General features: G+C 47.3%; 1 protein-coding gene across 6 annotated transcripts in view; it reads left to right on the top strand.

Moving 5' to 3' along the window:
* The window catches only part of TMEM104 (transmembrane protein 104), a 65,825-nt gene extending 47,175 nt beyond the window's left edge, over positions 1-18,650 (top strand). For all 6 annotated transcript variants that reach the window (XM_030533869.1, XM_030533870.1, XM_030533868.1 and 3 more), the window contains one exon: positions 14,214-18,650. In XM_030533869.1, the coding sequence (XP_030389729.1) occupies positions 14,214-14,974 (761 nt within the window). In that variant the 3' untranslated portion in view covers positions 14,975-18,650. The remainder of the gene's footprint in view (positions 1-14,213) is intronic.
* The last annotated feature ends 2,861 nt before the right edge of the window (positions 18,651-21,511 follow it).

The following is a 21,511-nucleotide window of genomic DNA, read 5'->3' as shown; positions in this document are numbered from 1 at the left end:
ACCCACATTTGCACTTATCGATGACCTAATTAGTGCCTCAGCCCATTATTTACCCAGGAAACCAGGTTCACAGTGCCACGGTTGTGCCTTATTCCCACCTTCTTCAGCAATATCCCACATCCTCCCCTGGGTACTGGTGACTGAGTACCACAGCGCACAGCTCAGAATCTGGCAAAGGCAGAACGAAAATCGCAGGGTCTGAAGCCACGCAGGGGAATGCCGGGTGTTTCACCAGTGGGCACCGCTGTGCTTTGCATTGTTGGATGATGGCTATGTCCAGCAGGGTCATGGGAAGGATATAGATTAGGACAGAGAACGAAAGGAGAGCGTTTGGGCTGGAGCTCAGTGGCAATCACTGAGCTATTGTGTATTAAGCAGCTAAACCGATTTAATTGCAACCTGTTACAGCCTGGACCTCCCAGCTTTATGAGCAGAGACCTCTGGCTTTAAAGATTGTGGCAGCATGAGTATTGCCTCGGTTATTGAGTCGTCACTGGCAAATGTTCCCAGACAGCTTTCACTTGGGGCACTTGGGGCATGCTCTGCTCCAGATGCTCCATTGGTAGTTATTAGAAAGGATTGCATGTTAATCAAGATCCATTTTGGAGAGGAATAAACATCCTTCAGTTTTGGCTGTTGCTGGCTTGCAATGTTCTCTCTCTCTCTCTCTCTCCCCCCCCCCCCCCCCCATATTATGCTTTGCGATACCTTCAGATAAGACAATTAGTGCATCAGTCCTGGTCACTGCACTTCTTAAAGTGGGTCAGTCATAATCCTGGCCCAAGTTCTGGGGATAAATTTGAGACCATTAATTAAATCTCTCCCCCTTTCTCTTTGCCTCTGCTGCCTCCTCCTTCTCTGCCTCCACCTCACACACTTAATACGCAGCTATAACTTTTGCTACTCAGTTTCCACTTCCAGGCTCAGAGATAGAGATCCTTCACCGATCTTTTCCTATTCTTAGATAGGCTGGTGATAGGTATTTTAGAACTACCTTAGCTAAAGGATCTCAAACCACTTTAGGAACCCTGAGTGATGACACCTCCCAACACCCCGATGAGATAGGTAAGTTTTAGCCCCTTTATTACAGATATGAAAACTGAGGTCTAAGATCCCACAGTGAATCAGCGGGAGAGGCAAGAATGAACCCAAAGTCCCAACTCTTGATATTCGGTTTTAATCCCTACATGCTATGTAGGGTTTTAATCCCTACATACTATCCCAAATGCCAGGGCATTACAGTAGGGAACAATCTTTCTTTGACTTGAGGGCATGCACTAAGATCTCATACGTTCTTTCTATCTGTAATTTCAATTATTTACGATATCTTCTCATGGGCAGACTTGCCTTTTGCTAAATTTGCCCTGCCTGTAGAAAGGTGCAGTGTCTCGATAACCTGCCTTCTTCCACTTCGTTGCAAAAAAGGAACTTGTCGTACTGCTTTACATATTTCTCTGTTTACCTGTTTCCATAACTTTAGGTAATTAAACAATAACACAAAGGGTCATTTGCCTGGGATTTAATTTCTCACCACCACCATCCTCTCCCATCTCAAAGGCCCAGGCTTCTCTGAAGGAATGTCTCCTATTGTCATTAGCTCCAAAATACAGTTGAAGCCATGCTGGCAGGGCGGTAGACCGGTTTGGTTAGGGCGGTGGTTTCTAAGAATTCTGCTTGTCAACCCATACTGGAAACTAGCAGAGTTGTCAAAAGAAGCTGTGTTGTAGATAGACTCTCTACTGATATTGAAATAGTTTAACCTTTCACTTTCAGAACTGGCATCTGTCACTTTGGCCTCCAGTTGACCTCTCAGCCACCTAAAAAATTCCCTTCCCAGTCCTTGGGAACCATGGAATTTAGTCACCTGTTTTGGGGTGATTGTGGGTTTGGTTTTCTCTTTGTCTCCCATCTGAATTTAGTGCTGGTGCAAGATGCCTGATTCACAGCCCTGGACACTGAAGTCCTTTCTGAATCCACAGAACAGATGCAACTTACGCAGCGAAGAATAACCTGCCCAATGTTCCTCATGCTTTGAGAGCCGAGAGGGTATGTTATTTTCCATACCAAGTCCATCCTTTGGCATCTCCACTTTGACTGCCAGTAGTGTAACAATTGTGATGGAGTCTTTTAGACCGGACATTTATCCACTGAGAATTAGTCCAAGATCATGTCCCATAGACCATTAAGCGGAGTTCAGGTGTTGTGGTGACTTTTGGTCACTGCTGTCCTGATTCAAATATAAAATGGCCAAGCTGGAGGTCATCCATCTTAAAATCCTTGGGCCAACTTGCTATTTTTTTTTTTTTAACGCAAGTTCTAGCAGATGGGGAAGAAGGGAGACTGCAAGACTTATAGCCATGGCTAGTGTAGGGGTAGTGACAATAATTGAAGTTTTTATATTTTCAATCTCCTGCAAGGAGATTAGTTTGCCACTGTACAGTCCTCTAGGCAGCTGCTCTTCTGGTGATTAAAAACAGAGCTTACTGTGACAGCTTAAGGAAGGACCAGTTAGACCTCTGCCCTTAGTCTCTTCTTTGCACCCTCCATTGGGAGCGGGAAGGAGGGAGTTGAGCTATAAATCAGGACATTATATTGCATTTTTGATTGCCTTAAGGATACTGACTGTCATTCTTTCACCAAGTCCTCCTGCTTTTCTTGATCCCTTTTGGAGAGGAGAGAGCCCCTTTTGGAGACCTCTGGGATAAATAATTCACTAAGAGAAGAATATATTTATGAAGAGTTAGTTAAAAGGCCATGCTTCTCTGCTGTGCCTGCTTTTTAAACATATCTGAGAAGCTTTTTTCAGTGTTGTCTGCAGGGTGGGATGGGATGAAATGGTGCCGGTGTGTGTGAATGCAGCCTGATAGCTTCAGATGCAAATTGAGAGTGACACACAGTGCTGGATGGGACTGGTAAGATCCTGCCAGTGGGGTTAATGTTCCTGAAAAGAACGTCGTCTCCAGTCAGGAGGAGATAAAGCAATGGCTGCCTGTGACGAGAGGGTGCAGAGCCAGTTCGGAAGGATCTGTGAAGCAGGTTACTACCCATTTCTGCATTCTGTGAAGACATCCTGAATGAGGACACCTGTGCAGATTTTGAGATGGGAGGGAGTGAACATCCACAGTGAGAGCAACTGTGCATTCCGCCGAGTCTGTAAAGATGCTTAATATAGAGTATTATTCAGATGAGATGTCAAATCACTGGCAGATGGAGTGACACTTCATTGGATGGGGACCCAAGTAAACCAGAGCAGGTGCAGCTGTTGAGCTTCGAGACAGAGTCACTGGCCTCAGACACTCTGCTCTGCCCTCGCACCTCCAACCGTGCAAACGTTAATCGAACCTCACCATGACCCTGTGAGGTAGGAAAGTATTGTCCCCATTTTACAGAATGGTAATCTGAGGCATAGAGCAATGGAGTGGATAGTCCAAGGTCACATTGCAAGTCAGTAGCAGAGCAGGGACTAGATACCTGAAGCAGAGCTGGGACTAGCTACCAGGTGTAATGGCTTGAGGACACTGCCATAGGTGATCCAAAGAGTGTTGGCAGAAAATAACTTTACATGTGATCTCCAGCGGAAGTGAAGAACGTCCCTAACCAGCTTTCCTCTCCCATGTGTACAGATGAAGGAGCAGTGGTAACACCATGGTACAAAACAATTCGTTCTCTCTTCGAGGTGCCCTGGGATGCAGCGTGTGTACAGCATGTCAGCTGATACAGGATCAGAGAGACGAATGGTTCAACAGAGTTAATGGCAGGAGTTGTGATTGGAGGTGATTACTGTAAATCTGCTCAATTATCTTGTGGCAAACATTGCCAAGAGCAGGGAAGAAAGAAGCAAAGAGTTGGTGTTTTCCAGCAGTAAAATCCTATCCTAGAGCTTTTGACAGCTGAAGACTTGATTCATTTTTTAAAAAATTGTTTGTTAGTGAAACAGTCTCTGCATCTGGCCCAGGGCCAGGGCAGCAGTAATTGCTGGCAGGGTGGCAGAGGGTATTAGTGAAAGCTGCCAGCGTGGGTGGAACATCAGGGTGATCGGTGTTACAGATGAGATACACTAAATGCATGGTTTCTGTTCCCCGACCTCCTTGTTCTTGCTTTTCTCCACAAGTCACGCTCATGTTGTACAATCTTGAAAAGTTCAGCGTGTGTCATTGCACTTTTGCTGCCTGGGTGAGCTACAGTTCCTTGCCGTGTGAACTGAGCCTCAGACTTCAAACTAGTGAAATAACTGTCCTCTAGCCAAAAACTCTAGAGCCAAAAACTCTTCCTTCCCCTTCCTAGTCTGAGATCAGTAAAACTCTCCCAGAAGCAGGGATGCCACCTTCTCCAATGACTCTGACTCGTTTTCATCACAGGTGCCCATCTGTGTTCCTTACAAGCACCCACAGCCCCCCAGAGATAGGGACACTCTTGCCTGCATTGTGCTTTCAAGGCTTCACCATCACACAGGTCAAAGATTCTTGACAGCCTCCTAGCTCCCACTTCCACAGAGGGAGATCCACTCATCGCCTCTATCACTGTGCCCAGACCACAGTGGTTCCACCTCACGTTGTTTTTGGCATCCTCTTATACAGAACCGTTCACTAAAGTGTTGAGCAGCTTGTCCACTTCAGCTCCAAGAGGCTTGAGGCTCATGAACTCTGATTGGGTGAGATCATACAATTTCTGGGGAGAATGTGGGTTAATTCAGAGTGAGTTAATAGGATTCCACTCAGGGCTTATTTCGGAGGTTTGTTTTACCAGCGTGACTGGTAATAGTGAGCTATCTTAACAGCTTATATGTATAGTACAGCTCCAGCATCTTCTGATCCCAAAGGATCAGTGGGCTTAATCGCACCGAGCACGGCTGAAAGGCAGCCCCCACCTCCTCAGGTCAAGGGAAATAGCAAGGTGGCTAGTGGCACTCTGGCAATGGGTAAGCAACAGTATTGGGTAAGGACCTCCCAATGCAAATCTTTGCCCTTCCAAAAAGTGCCATTGAGATTTTTTATGTCCACACAGAGCAGACAAGGCCTCTGTGTTTTTTTTTTTAATGTCTCCTCCCAAAGAACCACACCGTAAGCTGTGTGGAGCTCAGTGACTCTACTTGGGAATGATGAAGTGACTTGAACCCTGTCTTGCCAGCGTGTCGAAGTATTTCAGAACCAAGGCTTAGACAGCTTAGCCGTCCTCTGCTTTTGTTCAGTTTACTTCCCTCTCACTTCTCAGCTGGAATGGGATAGAGCCCTTCCAAACTCCAGGGCATGCCTTCTACCACCAAGCCCCTTAGGACAACCTTGCCACCCTGGGGCTCCCAGCCATGTGCTCTCATTCTGCATAAAATGATGTGCTTTGGACTGGCAAGGGTCCAGGAGATCACTGCAGTAGATGAGTTAGAAAAAGGAGGTGGTTTCTTCTCCCAGAATCATCTCCAAAGGGAGCTGGTCCAGGGAGATTATGCCTACTCCCGTCCTCTTCCACTTTTGGTGCCCCCTCCCTCCCCGAATCCATCACGCTGCCTTGCGTATGAGATGGGAAGCGAGCGGTGTGCATTGCGCGAGGGTGATTCATTATTGTTATCCCCTGGCATATTGATTCTCTGCTTCGAGAGGAAAGCTCTGTCACAGCGTCAGCCAGCACTGATGGATGGCTCTGCTGCAAATGTGTCAAAGCTGTAACAGGGCGCCTGCTTAAACAGTTCTAAATGGGCAGCTGGGGGCAATGAGGCATAGGGGGCCTCCATTTATAGCAAGGCGGTGTGGCAGCATTTCGCACCCAGCACTGTCTGGTTCATTTAGAAGGGATGACATGTAGAGCAAGATGTCTGTGTAACCTGTTGATGCTCGTTTAGTGTTAATCATGGTTTCCAGGCTGAGGGAATAGATATTGTTGGAAAGGGCACAATTCATGAGGTGCAGCAAATATATGCAGTTATCCACATCTCGCTTATTGTTTGTATCCCTGTTGCCGTCTGTCTTCCGCGAAGGAGATGATGCCAGCCGAAAAATTGAAACGGAGGTTGCTCTGCAAAGCTCGACTGCTTGCCGCTGGTCTGGAGCCTGCTGCTCCTATGAGTGCTCAGGAGTAGTTCCAAGCAGGAATGTCTTAAAGATCTTGAGGGAAGTGCCTGAGGAAGGAACAGTGTTTGGAGTCAGAGTTCAGCACAAAGCCTAGTCTGCTGCACTGGCCCTTGGCTGCTGTCCGGGCATTATGGGGGACCTGTGCACACTGAGTCTGTCGTACAGCACCTTTCAGATTGTCACTGGGAGAGCAAACACTCTGTCGCCTAGCACCAGTGAGGCTTGACTTGCAGCATGGTCCTGGCCAGTTAATGCTCTATCTGAACAGTGCGACTGACACATCACCTTGTGTTTCTTCCTGCTCCTCGGTGCACATCTTGACTTGGGACCTTCCTGTTTCCTTCTGCGTAAGGCTGATCTGGAAGCAGGGTTGCAACTTCTCTACCTTCCAGGCAAAACTTTCTCTCCAAAACTCCTCTAAAAATAGTGCCTCTGCTGCATCAGTCCTACCATGCAGAGCTGCACCAATGGGCTACAAGGAAAGATGAAGTCAGAAAATCATTGTGGAGCATGATATGGGGGCAGCAGCTCTAGGGGGATGGATTTACTGCTCAAGGGCAGATAGTCTTCACCTCTCCAGTATCAGCAGCTTTTCAGGCATTCCGGGGTTTCTGTTGCCTTATGAAAGCACCAGTGGAATCGAATTCTTGGGAGGATTCACAGCTGTGATTTTTATGTATTTATTATTATGAATGTTGAAAGCCTTCCTTGGCAACTAAGTAAAATTAAAAGCACTCCAGGCACCCGGCTCCAGGACACCCTGCCTCAATCATCAAATATTCATAATGAGTTGTTAATGGCAAAACAGAGACATTGTTTTCTTCTTACCTCCCTGAATTCTGTCTCATAGCAGCTGTAAATTTAAATATCCAGGAATTGGAGAGACCCAGGTCGTGTCCCCCGGTGAAGGCTACTACCTACTGTGCATCGGCGATGTGTCAGGGACAGAGGAGCAGCAGACTGGTGAATGCTTTTTCCACACCTGCTCCTTGTGGAGGGTGAAGAGCAAACTTGGTGGAGGAGAGGGATGACCCAAGACCGGCCCATTGGCCACTTCTCTCCATGTGGAGGAATGGAGTATGAACATGGGAGGGCTGTGTTTTCCCACCACCATTCAGCGACAGAGATCCAAGTCCCAGACTTGCTCCGAGCACAGAGAAGAAGGGAAAACTGCATTTTTGTCCTTGCTCCCAATGCAGTGAGGATGGCATCTGAGCATACCACATTCTCTCCCCTCTGCCTTGAAGGAGAATGGGAAGGAACATCTTGAACACCTAGGACAAGGAGCCAACCTGAGAGTGCTGTCTTCCAGCACTTGCATCTTGCAGGGGGATGGAGGGCAAACTTGGGAACATCCTATTGATGCCTCCAGCTCCTCGCAGGGGTGAGCCTGAGACTTCCCAATTCCCTACTCTACTGTTGACCGAGATCAGCCCAGCCCAGCCCCCCTTCCCCTTCCCCTTCCCATGTGAAGGAATGCAGGGCAGGCATGAGGCTAACGGAGGGGTCCCACTCAGGCTCTGAGGAAATGATGAGTTCAGAAAGACTGATTTCACTTTCTCACTTCCCTGTATGGCTTTGTGTTATCGATCCACTAATGCCAGCACAGATGGAATGTTAAATATCCCTAGACTCCCAGATATCCATCAGTGCTGCTTTTCGGATATAGGCTCACGTGTATTCCTCTCTCATCTGGCCACGACAGCTTGATAGCGGAGCTGTCATCTTTCTAAAATCAACCTCTTTGGTCAAGGAGTACAGGCAGTCTTAGCTTTCCTCTCAGCGGAGGCCTGTGTCCTCCAGGTTAGAGAGCTGGTGTCCTCTCCCCACGAACAACAGAAAATCTCAGTCGCGGTAGTAATTAAAAAGCCATGTTGTGTTTCATTTGTCACCTCTTTTCCATCCTTCACCAGTAAGGATGTGCTCTCAAAGGGGGGATGTAACCCCTTGAAACCATGTAATCTGCCTCTGACTAGTGTAATTGTTTCAATCAGCCATAAACACTGTTTTCCAAGGAAGCTGCAGTTGACCTGGGTGTCGGGGAGTGGGGGAGGAAGCAGAGGTGGGGTGCTGCATCATATTACTATCACTTTACAGTTGCATTTCATTTTTCATAGTCTCTTGTGATCTTTCTGGCCTTCCCTCCTTTCTTCTACCCCTTCACTTGGTAGGTTATCTATATGGTTCTCATCACATGGTGTGGAGAGGGCATTCTCCCTCTCCTTTCATTCTCCTGTGCACCTACTAAGAAATGTTCTCATACAGACATCCTTCTCCCAGCCCCCTACTTTTAATTCCCACTGCTTAGGTCTCAAAACGTTTCATGACAGAGCTCACCAGGAGTGCTCCATGAAACACAACTGGAGAACCAGTGGTGTACAGGCATCTTACATATGTCCTTGACATTCTTGAGCCTGTCTCCAACTATGAAGGTGTCTGATCCTCTTGCTTTTATCTCCTACGTTCCCTGGAGAAATGGTTGCAGTTTTGGTGGTGTCTGTGCAACAACTGAAAATCATGCTAGTGGCAATTGAATTTCTAAACAAGGTTCTAGCATAGTTTCCTGGATCAGCATAAGGCCAAGCTATACGCTACTTTGGGTGAGGTGTGGATGGTATAGGCTATAGCATGGTTTGACAAGTGCAGTATGGTTTGACAAGTGCAATTTTCAGAAAAATAATCCCAATCCATGCTGATTGGAGAAGCTGTACTAGATTTCTGTCATCAGCCATTTTTTGTTTGGTGACTGCTAGCTAGTGTGGATGGGACCAGAGCTATATTTGTCTTCTATATTTCTCTGGCTCTCATCCTTCTGAAGTGATGTTTGAAGGTCTCTTCCATCCCTGCTTCATATTTCAGTCCCTCCTGCCCAAACCTATTCCTTACACATGAGCAATTTTCTTAACACATTTTCTCTCTGCTAACCAGGTTCCTTCCAGGTGCAGGAGCACCATAGGAATGCTAGTGCTGGAGCCGTAGGCTACTTTAATGGAGTATTTTGGCTTTGCCTTCAGCCTGCCAGCCCAAGAATAGAAGGATGTGAACAGGAAGCATCGTGCATACACACGGGATCCTTTTGTCATCTGTTCGAGACTGCTTGTCAGTCAGAGGCTGTCATCCTCTTTTCATCTTGATTTATCATTGGGCGTAACTAGTTTCAGAGTTTTCATTTGTCTTTTGCTTCCTCCCAGGGACAGGTAATAAATCTAATATGTGAACTTTTAATTCTCCAATTTCAGCAGCCAGGACAAGGGAGAGACACTGTTCCACCCCAATGGCCGAGAGAGAATACAGCTGCTGGGGAAGCATTGCAATAGGGATCTATCTGTGGTTGGGACTTCAGTGGGGGAGTCTCCCAATTCACCCAGCCAGCCCGATCCCCCTCAAAGGATGGGAGATGGGCACACTATGAGCCACTGAAAAGGATAACACTCCTACATGTCGCCAACACCAAGCTAGGGGAACATTTCATTTGAGAGCATCTTGCAGAGCACTAGCACTTCTGCTTTGACAAGCTATTACTAGATTTTTAACCTCTCTTGTTAGACTTCTTCACTAAGATAGCCGTGTCAGGGAGAGAATTCATTTAGGCAATACAGCCATTCTATAGAACATAATAGCTTGATCTTCTCTGCAGTCTTCTATCCAAGGTTCTCAGAACACTTTAGAAATGTTGCACCAGTAGTTCTAGCATATTCTACAATCTTCACTGTGGGTGGCCTTGTACTGGGGATCCCATTAGGGCCATTAGGAAGTCAGTGGAGGGCCATTTCCTTGACACTGTTTTAGATCAAGCCCTAGACTCCCAGCGTGACAAAACATGACTTTTTCTTATAATGGAAGTCACCAGTTTCTCCTGGTCTTGCTGTGGACTGTGAGGTGAACAGCAGAATAACTAACTGAAGTAGGCTGACATGGGCAGAATGTGAAAGTGGGGGGCTGTACATAGAACCCTAAAAAAGTAGGGAATCAACTCAGGTTCTACTTCCAGCAGTTTTTACTCTAAACCAAAAAATCTTAACACTTCAGAAGCAAGGTGGAGAGTTGTTTTTTGTCTCTGAATTGGAAGCAGCCTCCTTCCACAGCTTGTGTGCATGCAGGTCACCTGCGTAGAAAGCTGTACCAGGTCTCATGTGGCCCATCTCCATAACAGGCATGGAATGTGGAGGCGGGAGTACCAGGGGGGATTGACTCTGGCAGGTTGCGCAGTGGAAATGTGATCCTGCACTGCTCCCCGGCTGTAAGAGCGTATACTGGAAACAAGCTAGCCTGCAAGGCTCTACTGCTAGAGTCCTATGTGAATAAAGCACCTGGTGCTCCGATCCCCACAGAGTAGCTGACTAAGGTTACCAGTCTGCCAGACAAAGACTCTGAAAAGGGATGCAAACTCTGAGGCTCACCAGGGCGTTCAGCTGATCCCGCTGTGAATTGTTGAATGAGAACTGATAGGTCAGCTCTTGACTGAGCAGAGATGGTAGAGATTTGTGCTCTCTTCAGCGGGGAAAGAGGTGCAGGGCTCTTGCAGTTAAAAATAGTTAAGATATGACAGAGATACAAGACTGGGCTTCATGAGTCGAATGCTTCTCCCAAAAGCGAGAGAGAAATGTCCTCTATTTGCATTTTCCAACAGTGTAACCTGTCTTGCTCGTTCCTTTGAGTGTTGTGTCCTCTCCTGTCCTGCGTTTCCTTTCTTGTTCCTGTCAGTCTGTCCAAGCTCGCGTTCAGCCCTGCTGAGTATACTCCATGTCCTGAGGCAGTCTCTGGATGACTTGAAGGTCTTTCTGCTTTTGCTAGAGTGACTAACAAGCATTCTGGAGTCTTTCTGTCAGTGATAATTTGGGGAGAAGGGAACGCTTTACCAGAGAACTAGAAAGGCCCTTCCTATGTTGATTGCCTTCGGGTTTGTAATGCATCTTTTTCCTTGGCTCCGATTAGAATTGGAGAAAGTGTGTAAATACCCAGAGGGGAGAGAGCTCTGAATCCTCCCAGCTCTCTCAACTATGTCCGGTCTCGGGGATGGATGTTGTGCCTGATACTTTTTAAGTGTGATCTTGCTCTAGTTATGCCTCTATATAATAGGTCTGGTGTAGCAGCCAGTTTATATTCTAGACCCCTTGTAGAATTATCAGCAGCATTGTTGTCTTTCACTTGGGGATGAAAAATCTGAAGTGAGTAGCTCATGCAGCCAATAAAATACTAACTGCAGAGGGGTGGACTGAAATGTGTCATGGAGTCTGATGGGGTCCTACCAAATTCAGTCTATATTGGTCAATTTCACGGTCATAAGATTTTAAAATAGTAAATTTCATTATTTCAGCTATTTAAATCTGAAATTTCATGGTAGTGTAATTGTAGCGGTCCTGACCCAAAAAGGTGGTGTAGGGGTGGGAGTTGCAAGGTTATAGTAGGGTGGTTGTGCTGCTGCTACCCTTACTTCTGCGCTGCTGCAGGTGGCAGTGCTGCCTTCAGAGCTGGGCAGCTGGAGAGCAGCAACTGTTGGCTGGGATCCCAGCTCTGAAGGCAGAGCCATCGGCGTCAGCAGCAGTGCAGAAGTAAGGATGGCCTGGTATAGTATTGGCACCCTTACTTCTGCACTGCAGCCTGCGGAGCTGGGCCCTCGGTCAGCAGCCACCACTCTCCGGCCGCTCAGCTCTGAAGGCAGCAGCGCAGAAGGGTAGCATGGTATGGCATTGCCACCCTTACTTCTGCACTGCTGCTGGCGGGGGGGCCACTGCCTTCAGAGCTGGTCCCCAGCCAATAGCTGCCACTCTACGGCTACCCAGCTCTGAAGGCAGTGCAGAAATAAGGGTGGCAATACCACAATGTGACCCCCCTCAGCAACTCCCTTTTGGGGAAGGACCTCTTGTTTGAGAAACTCTGGTTTTCCCCCATGAAATCTCTGTAATATAGGGTAAAAGCACACAGAAGACCAGATTTCACAGCCCATGACACATTTTTCATGGCTGTGAATTTGGTAGAGGATCAGTTCAAGGAGGACACTCTTAAAGAGGGAATGAAAGGGTGTACTGTAGGGTAATGGGTGGAGCTGGTGGGTAACTAGGCATGATAAAGGCTTAGGGGATGAGTGTGGGTAACGGCTTATGATATGGAGTGAAATGGGTAATGTGTACCCTTTGAGTTTAGGAGTCATCATCCTTGCATTATGAATCTATTGCATTAGGCTCTCTGCAGTAGTGTACATATCAGAGTTTGGCCAGTGAAATGGGTAAATGGATGTTTTGGGGTGCTAGGCCCAGTTACTGGCACACTTAGTGCCAAGGCTGTGTTGGATGCTGGGAAGTACCGTTGCCCCTGGCTTAAGAGAAAAGACGTTACAGTTCTGCATCAGTGGAGGCTTTGGATGAAGTTGATCTGTTCCCTTCTACGGACTGGATAAAGCAGAGTGCTTGTAAATTTATTCCGTAAACATCAAATATTTCCTTAGATTTACTCCCACCAAGGGGTCGTCAACAACATCGCAGTCTCCAGGCTCTGGAGGGTGTAGGAGCCATTACAGTTGCTGAACAAATGAGCATCCTTGTTCCCCTATGGCAGGCACCCAACATTTTTAGCACACACATGGCCTACCTGCTGTGGGATGCTCCACACGGAGACTTGCTGCTTTCGTTTGTCTGCTGTTTTACTTATGACATTCAAAGCTGTCTAATAGGAACGTCAGCATTTTATTTTATTTTTTGTATTACCTGGTAACTCATTGCCATGCTTTGCCTCTCAGCCAGAGACAGAGCTGTACAAGAGCCAGGGCCATCGTGTCTTCCCAGTCATTACCAATGTAAGCCCTGGTCTGCACTGGAGAGGAATCGAATAATGTAGCTGAAGTCAACGTACTTAGATCGACTTACCGTGGTGTCTTCACTGCGGTGACTTGACTGCTGTCACTCCCCTGTCGACTCTGCTTGCACCTCTTGCAGTGCTGGAGTACAGGAGTCGACGGGAGAGCGCTTGGGGGTCGATTTATCGCATCTAGACTAGACACGATAAATCGATCCCTGCTGGATCGATTGCTGCCCGCTGATCCGGCTGGTAGTGTGGATATACTCTCAAATTGCAAATACTGTCTTTCGTTGTCAAGCAGGCAGAGTGCTTCACCCTTCGGTAACTCAGCCAGTGACCAGCTTTCCTAGGCTTTCGGTGACTTCCATAATGTCAGGATGTGGTTCTTACTGTGCCTATTGCTCGGCTGTTGTCCCTTGTACGTGGCTAACTGCTTTTAGCCCAGGTTCTACTGCTGGAGTGTGATATAGGCTTCATTTCCTGCCTAGACTTTAACCCAGCCGTTCATATTTCTTATTGTCCATAGCAAGTACCTTGTTTTGACAGGCTAGTAAAATATCGTTAGTTGAGTTTTTTCCCATTATCAGGGTAAAGGGCAGACAGATGGATTTTATGCCTGGAACTGATACATTTTAATGTCTTTTTTTTTTTTTTTTTCAGTGCTGCTTTAGTTTCTCTCCCTCCTCTGGGGTTAGCAGTAGACAGCCTGTTCTTCCTGCCCAAGAAATAACCAGTGCTAGTGGTTGTTCCACCCACCTTCCCAGGTGATAGCAGCTGTGTGAGTCGCACTATCCCCAACACACATCCCACAGGCTAATGCTTCAAGGACCTCAACTAGCAAGTCTCATGAGTGGCATTGGTATCTGTGGCAAAGTTAAGGATCTTGCCTCCTGCACAGAGTAATCTCTCTCAAATACCCTTTAGGCTAACTTCATGGGGCCGGGGGGAAGGTGTTTCACATACCTCAACAAGGAGGCTAGGAAGAGGGACCCTGAGGTGATGAATGATAGCAGTGTTGGACTTTGCAGAGCACAGCGTGCCCATTTCCTGAGAGAGGGTGATGGTTAGATATACTTGCTAAAGACCAAGTCAGAAGGCTGTTCCCATATGGATTCTCTCTGATGTACAGCCTCGTGTTGAAAGCCAATAAAGTGGTAACTCCCTTGTATATTCTTCCTTGATACGCACTGCCACATTCTCCACAAGGAAGTGGTTTTCCTTATCTCCTGATCTGTAGACATGTAGCGAGATCCAGTGCAGAGATTGTGCTGCTGAGGAGAGCTGTGTTTGGGAGCCTGGATGCTCGCATGACTTACCATATTCTCTTTTTCTCTCTCTCTCTCACTTGTTTTGCAGCTTTTGTCATCATGATTATTTTGGCCCTCATCCGCATCGGCAAGGGTGAAGGGGAAGGTCACCCGCCTCTGGCGCAGCTCTCGGGGATCCCCAACCTCTTTGGGGTGTGTGTCTACTCCTTCATGTGCCAGCACTCACTGCCGTCCCTCATCACTCCAATCTCCAAGAAGCAGCATGTAAACAAGCTGGTGTTGCTGGATTACATCTTAATACTGGGTTTCTACAGCCTCCTGTCCTTCACAGCCATCTACTGCTTCCGCAATGAGACCCTCATGGACATGTACACACTCAATTTCACCAACCGTAACATCACCAACATCACCTTCATTCGTTACTTCCTTGGCCTCTTTCCCGTTTTCACTATCAGCACTAACTTCCCGATCATCGCTGTGACTCTGCGGAACAACTGGAAGACCCTCTTCCACCGGGAAGGTGGGATGTACCCATGGGTGGTGGATAGGATTGTCTTTCCAGCAATCACTCTGATACCCCCTGTGCTGGTGGCTGTCTGCACACATGATTTGGAGTCCTTGGTGGGCATCACGGGAGCCTATGCTGGCAATGGAATCCAGTACATCATCCCAGCTTTCTTGGCCTACTGTAGTCGGAAGGACAGTCAGCTGGTCTTCGGCAGTGGCACAGTCAATAACCATCTGTCCCCTTTCCGGCACATCTTCTGGATCTGGTTTGTGCTGCTCTGGAGTCTTTTCTGCTTTGTGTTTGTAACTGCAAATATCATCCTGAGCGAGACAAAACTCTGATGATGGGGCAGCGGCATTCTTCATCCAGGGCTCTGGAGGAGATTCCAGAATTTCAATTCCTTTTTCAGACTCAGTTTACAAAAACCCAACAACCTGCTCTTCACAAGCAATCAGCTGGTTGATGCAGGTTTAACCTGGACGTCAGGACTTTTTATCCTCTCTTCACCTTGGGTGCTGATGTAACTTGCTCAACCTCCTTTTGATTCTGGTTCTCAAACTGAACATGCAAAGGGTTGGGAGCTCTCAGAAGGCCTCCATGGTTATACAGTGTCTGACCGTTTCTGCCTTGAGTTGGGGAAGCTCCATTACAGAGCATCTTCCTCTCTGTCCAGGAGCAGCCTCCTTATATTGCTGCAGGTTTCGGCACATGGGAGGCTGTCTGGCCTGCATCTGCTCCCCATGAGAGCTGGACAAATATCTCTGCCAGAGACAGGGAACTGTTATAACTGCTAACATAATCCAACAGTAGTTCTCTGGAGTGATCTGCTTATCTCTCACCAAGGAAGTAGCAGACTTTTTGGGTTCTGTTAAAGATTTTCAAGTGCACAGTGAGGGAGCCGGTTAACTAGGGATGACAACTGGTGGCATGTCTGGGGGATGGGTCAGGAAACTGTAGAAAGCAATGGGCTTCTATATGGTTACTATGACTGATCCTGTTACTAATCTTTCTCACGGTTTCTCCATTTCTGTTACTACCTTTTCAGAAAACATTGGCCTTTTGTTTTATTTGCTGTGTGGTCTGTGGGGTAGAACGTGTGGACTCAATGGGTCTGGATTAGCTCATTTGCCTGTTTGATAAGATTACACCAACCCTTGGTCCTGGAGTTCTGCTCCAGCCACTTTTCTGGTTGCCTTACCTCTCCGTCCCAAGGCAAACCCATTCTGCGAGGCTCTGGATCCCAGTCGCTTCCTCACTTTGTTAGCTCTTTGATGCTGCTAAGTGGCCTCAACTGTCAGAACAGATCTCACAAGAGCTGGAGCAGCAGGGCAGACTATAACCACAGCAGTCAGGATCTGTGTGGCCTTGGGAGGTGCTAATTACCTGTCGGTGACATGCATTAGACCCTCAAGCACTTGCTGGGCGTACTGACATTTCCAGTCTCTTGCTCTGGGTAATTAGCCTTGAAACAAGCTGGGTGTTAACTCAGGGGAGAATGTAGTGCCAGCTGGAGAATTCAGCACTGCCCCACTCACTGTGCTGTCTCACTTACAGAAATGGAGCTCAGAAGTATAAGCAGAGAGCAAAAACATAGAAGATGCACTGGAAATGGTCCATAATGCTATTATCCTACTTCTAACTTCTCCCTCTGCCTAGGGTTAAGAATTTTTCTTGCATCTGTTCCAGACAGAGTTTAAGAATCATCCACCCTCCAAAAATTCTACTTAGCACACCATACCCCAGCTTACAGGTTGAGAGACGCTTCTCTTCTTGCATGAGAACTGTCTGTTGTATTGGACACCAACAATCTTTGATTAAATCTCTGCTGTTGGGGCTGCTGACTCTCTTACTGCAAAGTGACACATTTATTACTCTAGCAATCTGAGGGCCCAGGGTCAAAGGTCATAAAATAAAGGCTTTAATAACAGGAGGCAGAACTTTTACTGTTAAACTTTTTATCTTAAATCTTTTAAGACATTTCCCCCCCTGTGATTAAGTCGTCTTCAAAGACAGCTGCCAGTCTCCTGCGCCCAGTGCTACTGCTATATTAAATGTCACTTTTCACCGGCGGTGAGCTTGGGCATACAATCTTTTTTTAATTAAGCTTTCTTTTTAATATAAGCTTCAGGTTTCTGTGTGACATGAAGCACTTCCTGCCATGGAAACATTCAGGTGGCAGGGGCTGTGCAATAGCAGCTTTCTTCAAAAAGCTTGGGGGAGGGAGGGAACACCTCTCACACCCCCTTAAGCGACGTGAAGATGTCCTTGAATGTTGCATAAACCAGGATGTGCCAATTGGGTAGAGGGGAGTTGGTTCCAACATAATAAACCTGACATCCCCTGTCCTCCCGATCATAAACAGGATTTGGCAGCCCTTGCTGGTGCATCACTCAGCTACCTACACAGCCCTAAGTGCTACAAGAAAGCTAATTTGGCTCTTTTGGTGCCAGGTTACTGAGTGGGATGTGTGAATGAATTGCTAAGCCCGATGCTCTCTTCTGGGTTAGGGAGAACAAAAGCACAGATGCAGTTTGGAGGGCAAATCCATAGTACAGCTGAGCTCAGAGCCACCTGCTGCAACTAGTGCAGGAGTTTGCACCTGCTTCCTTCTGTTGCTTATTCTCACGGCTGTTATGTCTGACAGCCAGGAATGCGACAGATCATAGACGCCGTGGCAGGGCACACTGGGCCCTTCTGTTCTTGTACAGCACAGGGGCAGGCGCTGGTAGGAATAGCTTTGCACATTTGCAGCAAAGAAATGAGCCTGTGAAGGACCTTAGAATGGATGGAAATGCTACCTGACACAAGGCTCCTTTTGGTAACAGGCTTCGAGGGTCTTTCTATCCGTTTCAAGCCTTCAAAGCAGTGAGCTGATTTTCTCACCTTGTGTCCCACTGACAGCACCAAACCAGACCACGTTCCCAGGTGTCCAGAAGTTAACAGGCAACTTTAATCAGCCGTTTATTCCTTCTCTGCTCCAGGGCTGCCAAATGCTCAAAGACCCTGCTGTCCTTTTCCCTCGCCCACCCTTGGCCTGTCCAGGTCAGGGAGCGGAGTTGCTAGCAGACCTTGGCTCTGAGAGTTAGCCAGTCTCCACCTTGATATAGCTGCAAACATCAAGCTCCGAATACAGTAGTGTGCAGAAGCTGCTGGCCCAGAGCCTGGGAACTGGGCCTGAGGCAGCACAGCTTGGTTCATGAGCTCATGGCAAGCGCAGTGACCCTCCCACCACCAGCCCAAAAAGGTCTGACAGTGATGTTTGTCAAAGCACAAAACCATGGTATTGTCTCCCTTTTTCCCACAAACCCCTCCTTGCATGGGCACCTAAGATTCCACAGGTCTCTGCCTTCTGACAGGCAGAATTGGTTTTAATGGACTTCAGTTACAATGTGCCTTTTCTTCTCTGGCTTGGATTAATTCCCCTCCTGAGAAGCTTCCTTTGGAATGTTGAGCAAGGGAGGTTTCCGCAGGGCCCCTGTGTAAACTGTGAACAGCTGTGATCTGAGGTGTAGCTGAGCAGCAAGGGATGTCTGGCTCATTGTAGAATGAGTGTCTTGCCTGGCATCCCACCAGGGAACACTCTCCTCCCTACACATGAAAAGCAACATCAGAGAGACTTTCTAGATACCTCGCTCGGTGAAAGAATCAACCCTCCTAATGAGAGGAACTCCATAGTGAGGAAGGGGAGCAGAACATTTTTCATTTAAAATGTGAAACAAGAAATGCCTCAAAGTTGAAGGAAAACAGGAAGTTAGATGGATCAAGCCAGAGCAAATATCTCCACTAGGTCCTTGCCCATCTCATTAGATGCAGAGCTGGCAGGGGGCAGAAAGGGTCCAGTTGCTGTACTGGCTTGGTGTGGCATGATAACTCGTCTCCTGTCCGGTTTAAGAATGAGATTTTTAAATGACTGTTATTACAGTGGGTTATTTGGATCCTCACTGCGCCGTACTCAGCTTGTCCCAGTGTGTAATTATTTCTCCAAAAAGCATACAAATAAAACACACATTCTGCATCTCTCTTGATTTGGCCTTTTCCTGTGTGCATAAGAAATAGTTTCTCCTGGTGGTGGCACCACTTCTAATCAGTCCATGGGAGCAGCAGAAGGCGGGGAGGTGGCAGACAAAGAGGGTAGGGGTGGTTGTGACAGCTCAGAGAGTAATTGAAGCCCTAGTCTGTCCCTATTTATTAGCCTCCTGCCTCCTGCATCTCTAGATGTTCTCTGAAAACTCAATTAAAACATCTGTACTTTACCCTTCTCAATTACATTCCCTTACGCTTAAAATTAAACAAATTGAATCATTCCACCTCCTCTGGCAGCAAATGAAGTTTCTGCTGGCAAATTTATTAGCGTCATAAAACCCAGCTTGATTTATCAGAAAATATTAGAGCACATCTTTACTATGGAAATAAACACTTTCTCCTCCCATGATTCTCTCTAAGTACTCAACTGATGGGAGGATTTTTTGGCTGGACTGTAAATCTGAAATCAAAGTGGCATTGGGGATGGATTCAATCTTCTGCAACGCTTCAAAGAGCAGCAACAACAACATGGGAGGAGGCTTGAGGCAGGAGGGAGGCTGAAGTATGAAACAGGCTTGGGACAACGTTACCTTTTTAATAAATGTAATGCTGGTAAACAGTGTGTGCCACTTAGACAGCCCCGAGGTGTGAAGTCCTCTTTCCATCATGTAGCTACAGCATGGGCATCAGCAGCAATGCAAGCTTCATTCCTGTGGAGCATCAGATCTGCCTCAGCCCTGAGCTGGGGAAACCACTATCAGGGTATTTTAGTCTCCATGGCCATTTAATCTTTGGCTTCTCTGTAGAAGATGCCAGTTGTGGCGATGTTTGTGATGTGGATGCTTCTCTACTATAGCAACAAGCATGAGGCCAAGCCATTTCTCATAGGCTACTGAACAGATGCTACATACAAATGACTTACAGCCACTACTAACCAGGACTAGATTAGAACCAGTGTCCTAGAGATTATGAACTTCATTTCCCATGACTCTTTCTCCCCCCCTATGCACACACATACACTCTTCATTTTAGCAGGTCTGATAATGCCTCCTTCCTTTGGCTGTAAACCCCTATGGTACAACCCTAATCACAGACATGTAAGTTCAATAGAGTCTGCAATGACCTGTAAGCTGCCTTTGTTGACAAGAGTATTTCATGCCAGTCACAGATATACGGCTGCTTGCGCCCTCACTCTGTTCCTGTGCTTGGGTGTTCCAGCTCGTGGCATAGGTACAGATGCTCCTGTTCTAGCCAAGCCGTTCGCAAGCCGGCCGTCGCTCCAGAAGCCTTTATCGGTTTTCAAAGCTGGCCCCAGAGACTTTTTTTTTACAATACATTTCACACAGATGCATGATTCATTTTAACTTCCAAACTACTTGGCACAAGGAGCATTCTCAGTGGTCATTGAACAGTCCAAAAGGCTGGATTGTTAGCTGGAAGCCAACACAGCTGGACTCTGCATTTATTACCACTGGCACTGGCCATTATCCTGGTCAAGGCAAGACCTCAGCAGTTGGGTAAATGCAGGGGGTGTAAGGGGGGAGAACACAAGGGCCGTTCTGCAGTGCCTGAAAAATGCTAGAGTGCTACTTCCTCCTAGCAGAATGACAGCCTTTGAAGTGCCTTGTCACAGAAACCTGTTTCCTTTGGTTAGCACCAGCGTAGCAAGTTCTCAAGAACCTTCTCCACTAAGCTCCCATTCCCTATGAATAACAGAAACCTGCCGGAGCCTCCCCCATTGAAAGCAGGAGGGATAAGAGTTAATTAGAGGGGGCGGGTGAAGACAGAAGGTAGCTGACAGCAATGCCAGGTGGTTAACAGTAGCACGGTGCCAGGACTATCAGCTTACAATTACTGCTCTTCGGCGATGGAGCTTTGAAAGAGGAGATGAAAGAGGAGCCAGAGGGGTTGGAGGTTTCAAAGGGATCTGTATGTACAAGCAGAGTCGCAAGGGAAAGGGGATGATTTCCTAAACAACCAAGGAAAACAAGCCTAGGCTGATTGCTCCTTTGGATGGCAATTGATAGAGGCTGACAGTAGCACTTGCCATCTTGAAAGCCCTCTGCAAAGCATATTCGTTCTGCCAACTCCCATGTGAGGCAGCAAAGGACTTAGCCCCACTTCACACTAAAGAGAGATGAAATGATACTTCAGCCAGCAGCAGAGTTGAGGTGGGATTGAGGCCTTCCAGTTCTTGTGCAGAGCCCATGATGCAGTGTTGGGTTGTTCAGGATATAACAGACGGCTCCAGCTGAAGGCCCTCCATTAACTTTCATTCCAGGTGCCACCTACAACAGTATCGGCTCCATCAAGCTTTACTGCTGTTGGGGAGCCAATGGGAAGTGCCTCGTATCTGTGAACTCTTAATGGAACAGAGAGAAATCCTGGTGGGTGTAGGCCAGTTTCCTATTCACGCAGCTGGCCAACTTCCCCAAATAGGTGCAATTTGCCACGGTCATTCTGATGGCTTCCAGCTCCCTGCAGCTCCCCACTCATTCTTCGCTACCTCTTTTAGCCCTGTTTCCTTCTAGGTCATACCTGCTGTGCCTCAGCAGGTTTCTGTTCATCTGGCTTGGCTACTTACTACCCAGCCACTGCATTTATACTGAATAGAAATCTATGTTACCTCCATCCTCCACGCTACTGTTTTACTTTCTGCTTCTTCTGTCTTAGTCTGAGGAACACTGACTCAGGAGATGAGTGCTCCAGCACCATCCTGGCAGCGTTCTCCTCTCTCCAGCCAGGAGGTGGTGGTTTATTCTTATTAATTCTCTATATGATGGCTGCACGTAGGAGCCCTAGGCATGGATCAGGAGACCATTTTGCTAGGTGGGGTACAAACAGAACACAAAGGC

This window comes from Gopherus evgoodei, chromosome 15 (genome assembly GCF_007399415.2).
Source record: "Gopherus evgoodei ecotype Sinaloan lineage chromosome 15, rGopEvg1_v1.p, whole genome shotgun sequence".
NCBI classification, from domain to species: domain Eukaryota; kingdom Metazoa; phylum Chordata; order Testudines; family Testudinidae; genus Gopherus; species Gopherus evgoodei.
This window is presented reverse-complemented; position numbering and strand designations above follow the sequence as displayed.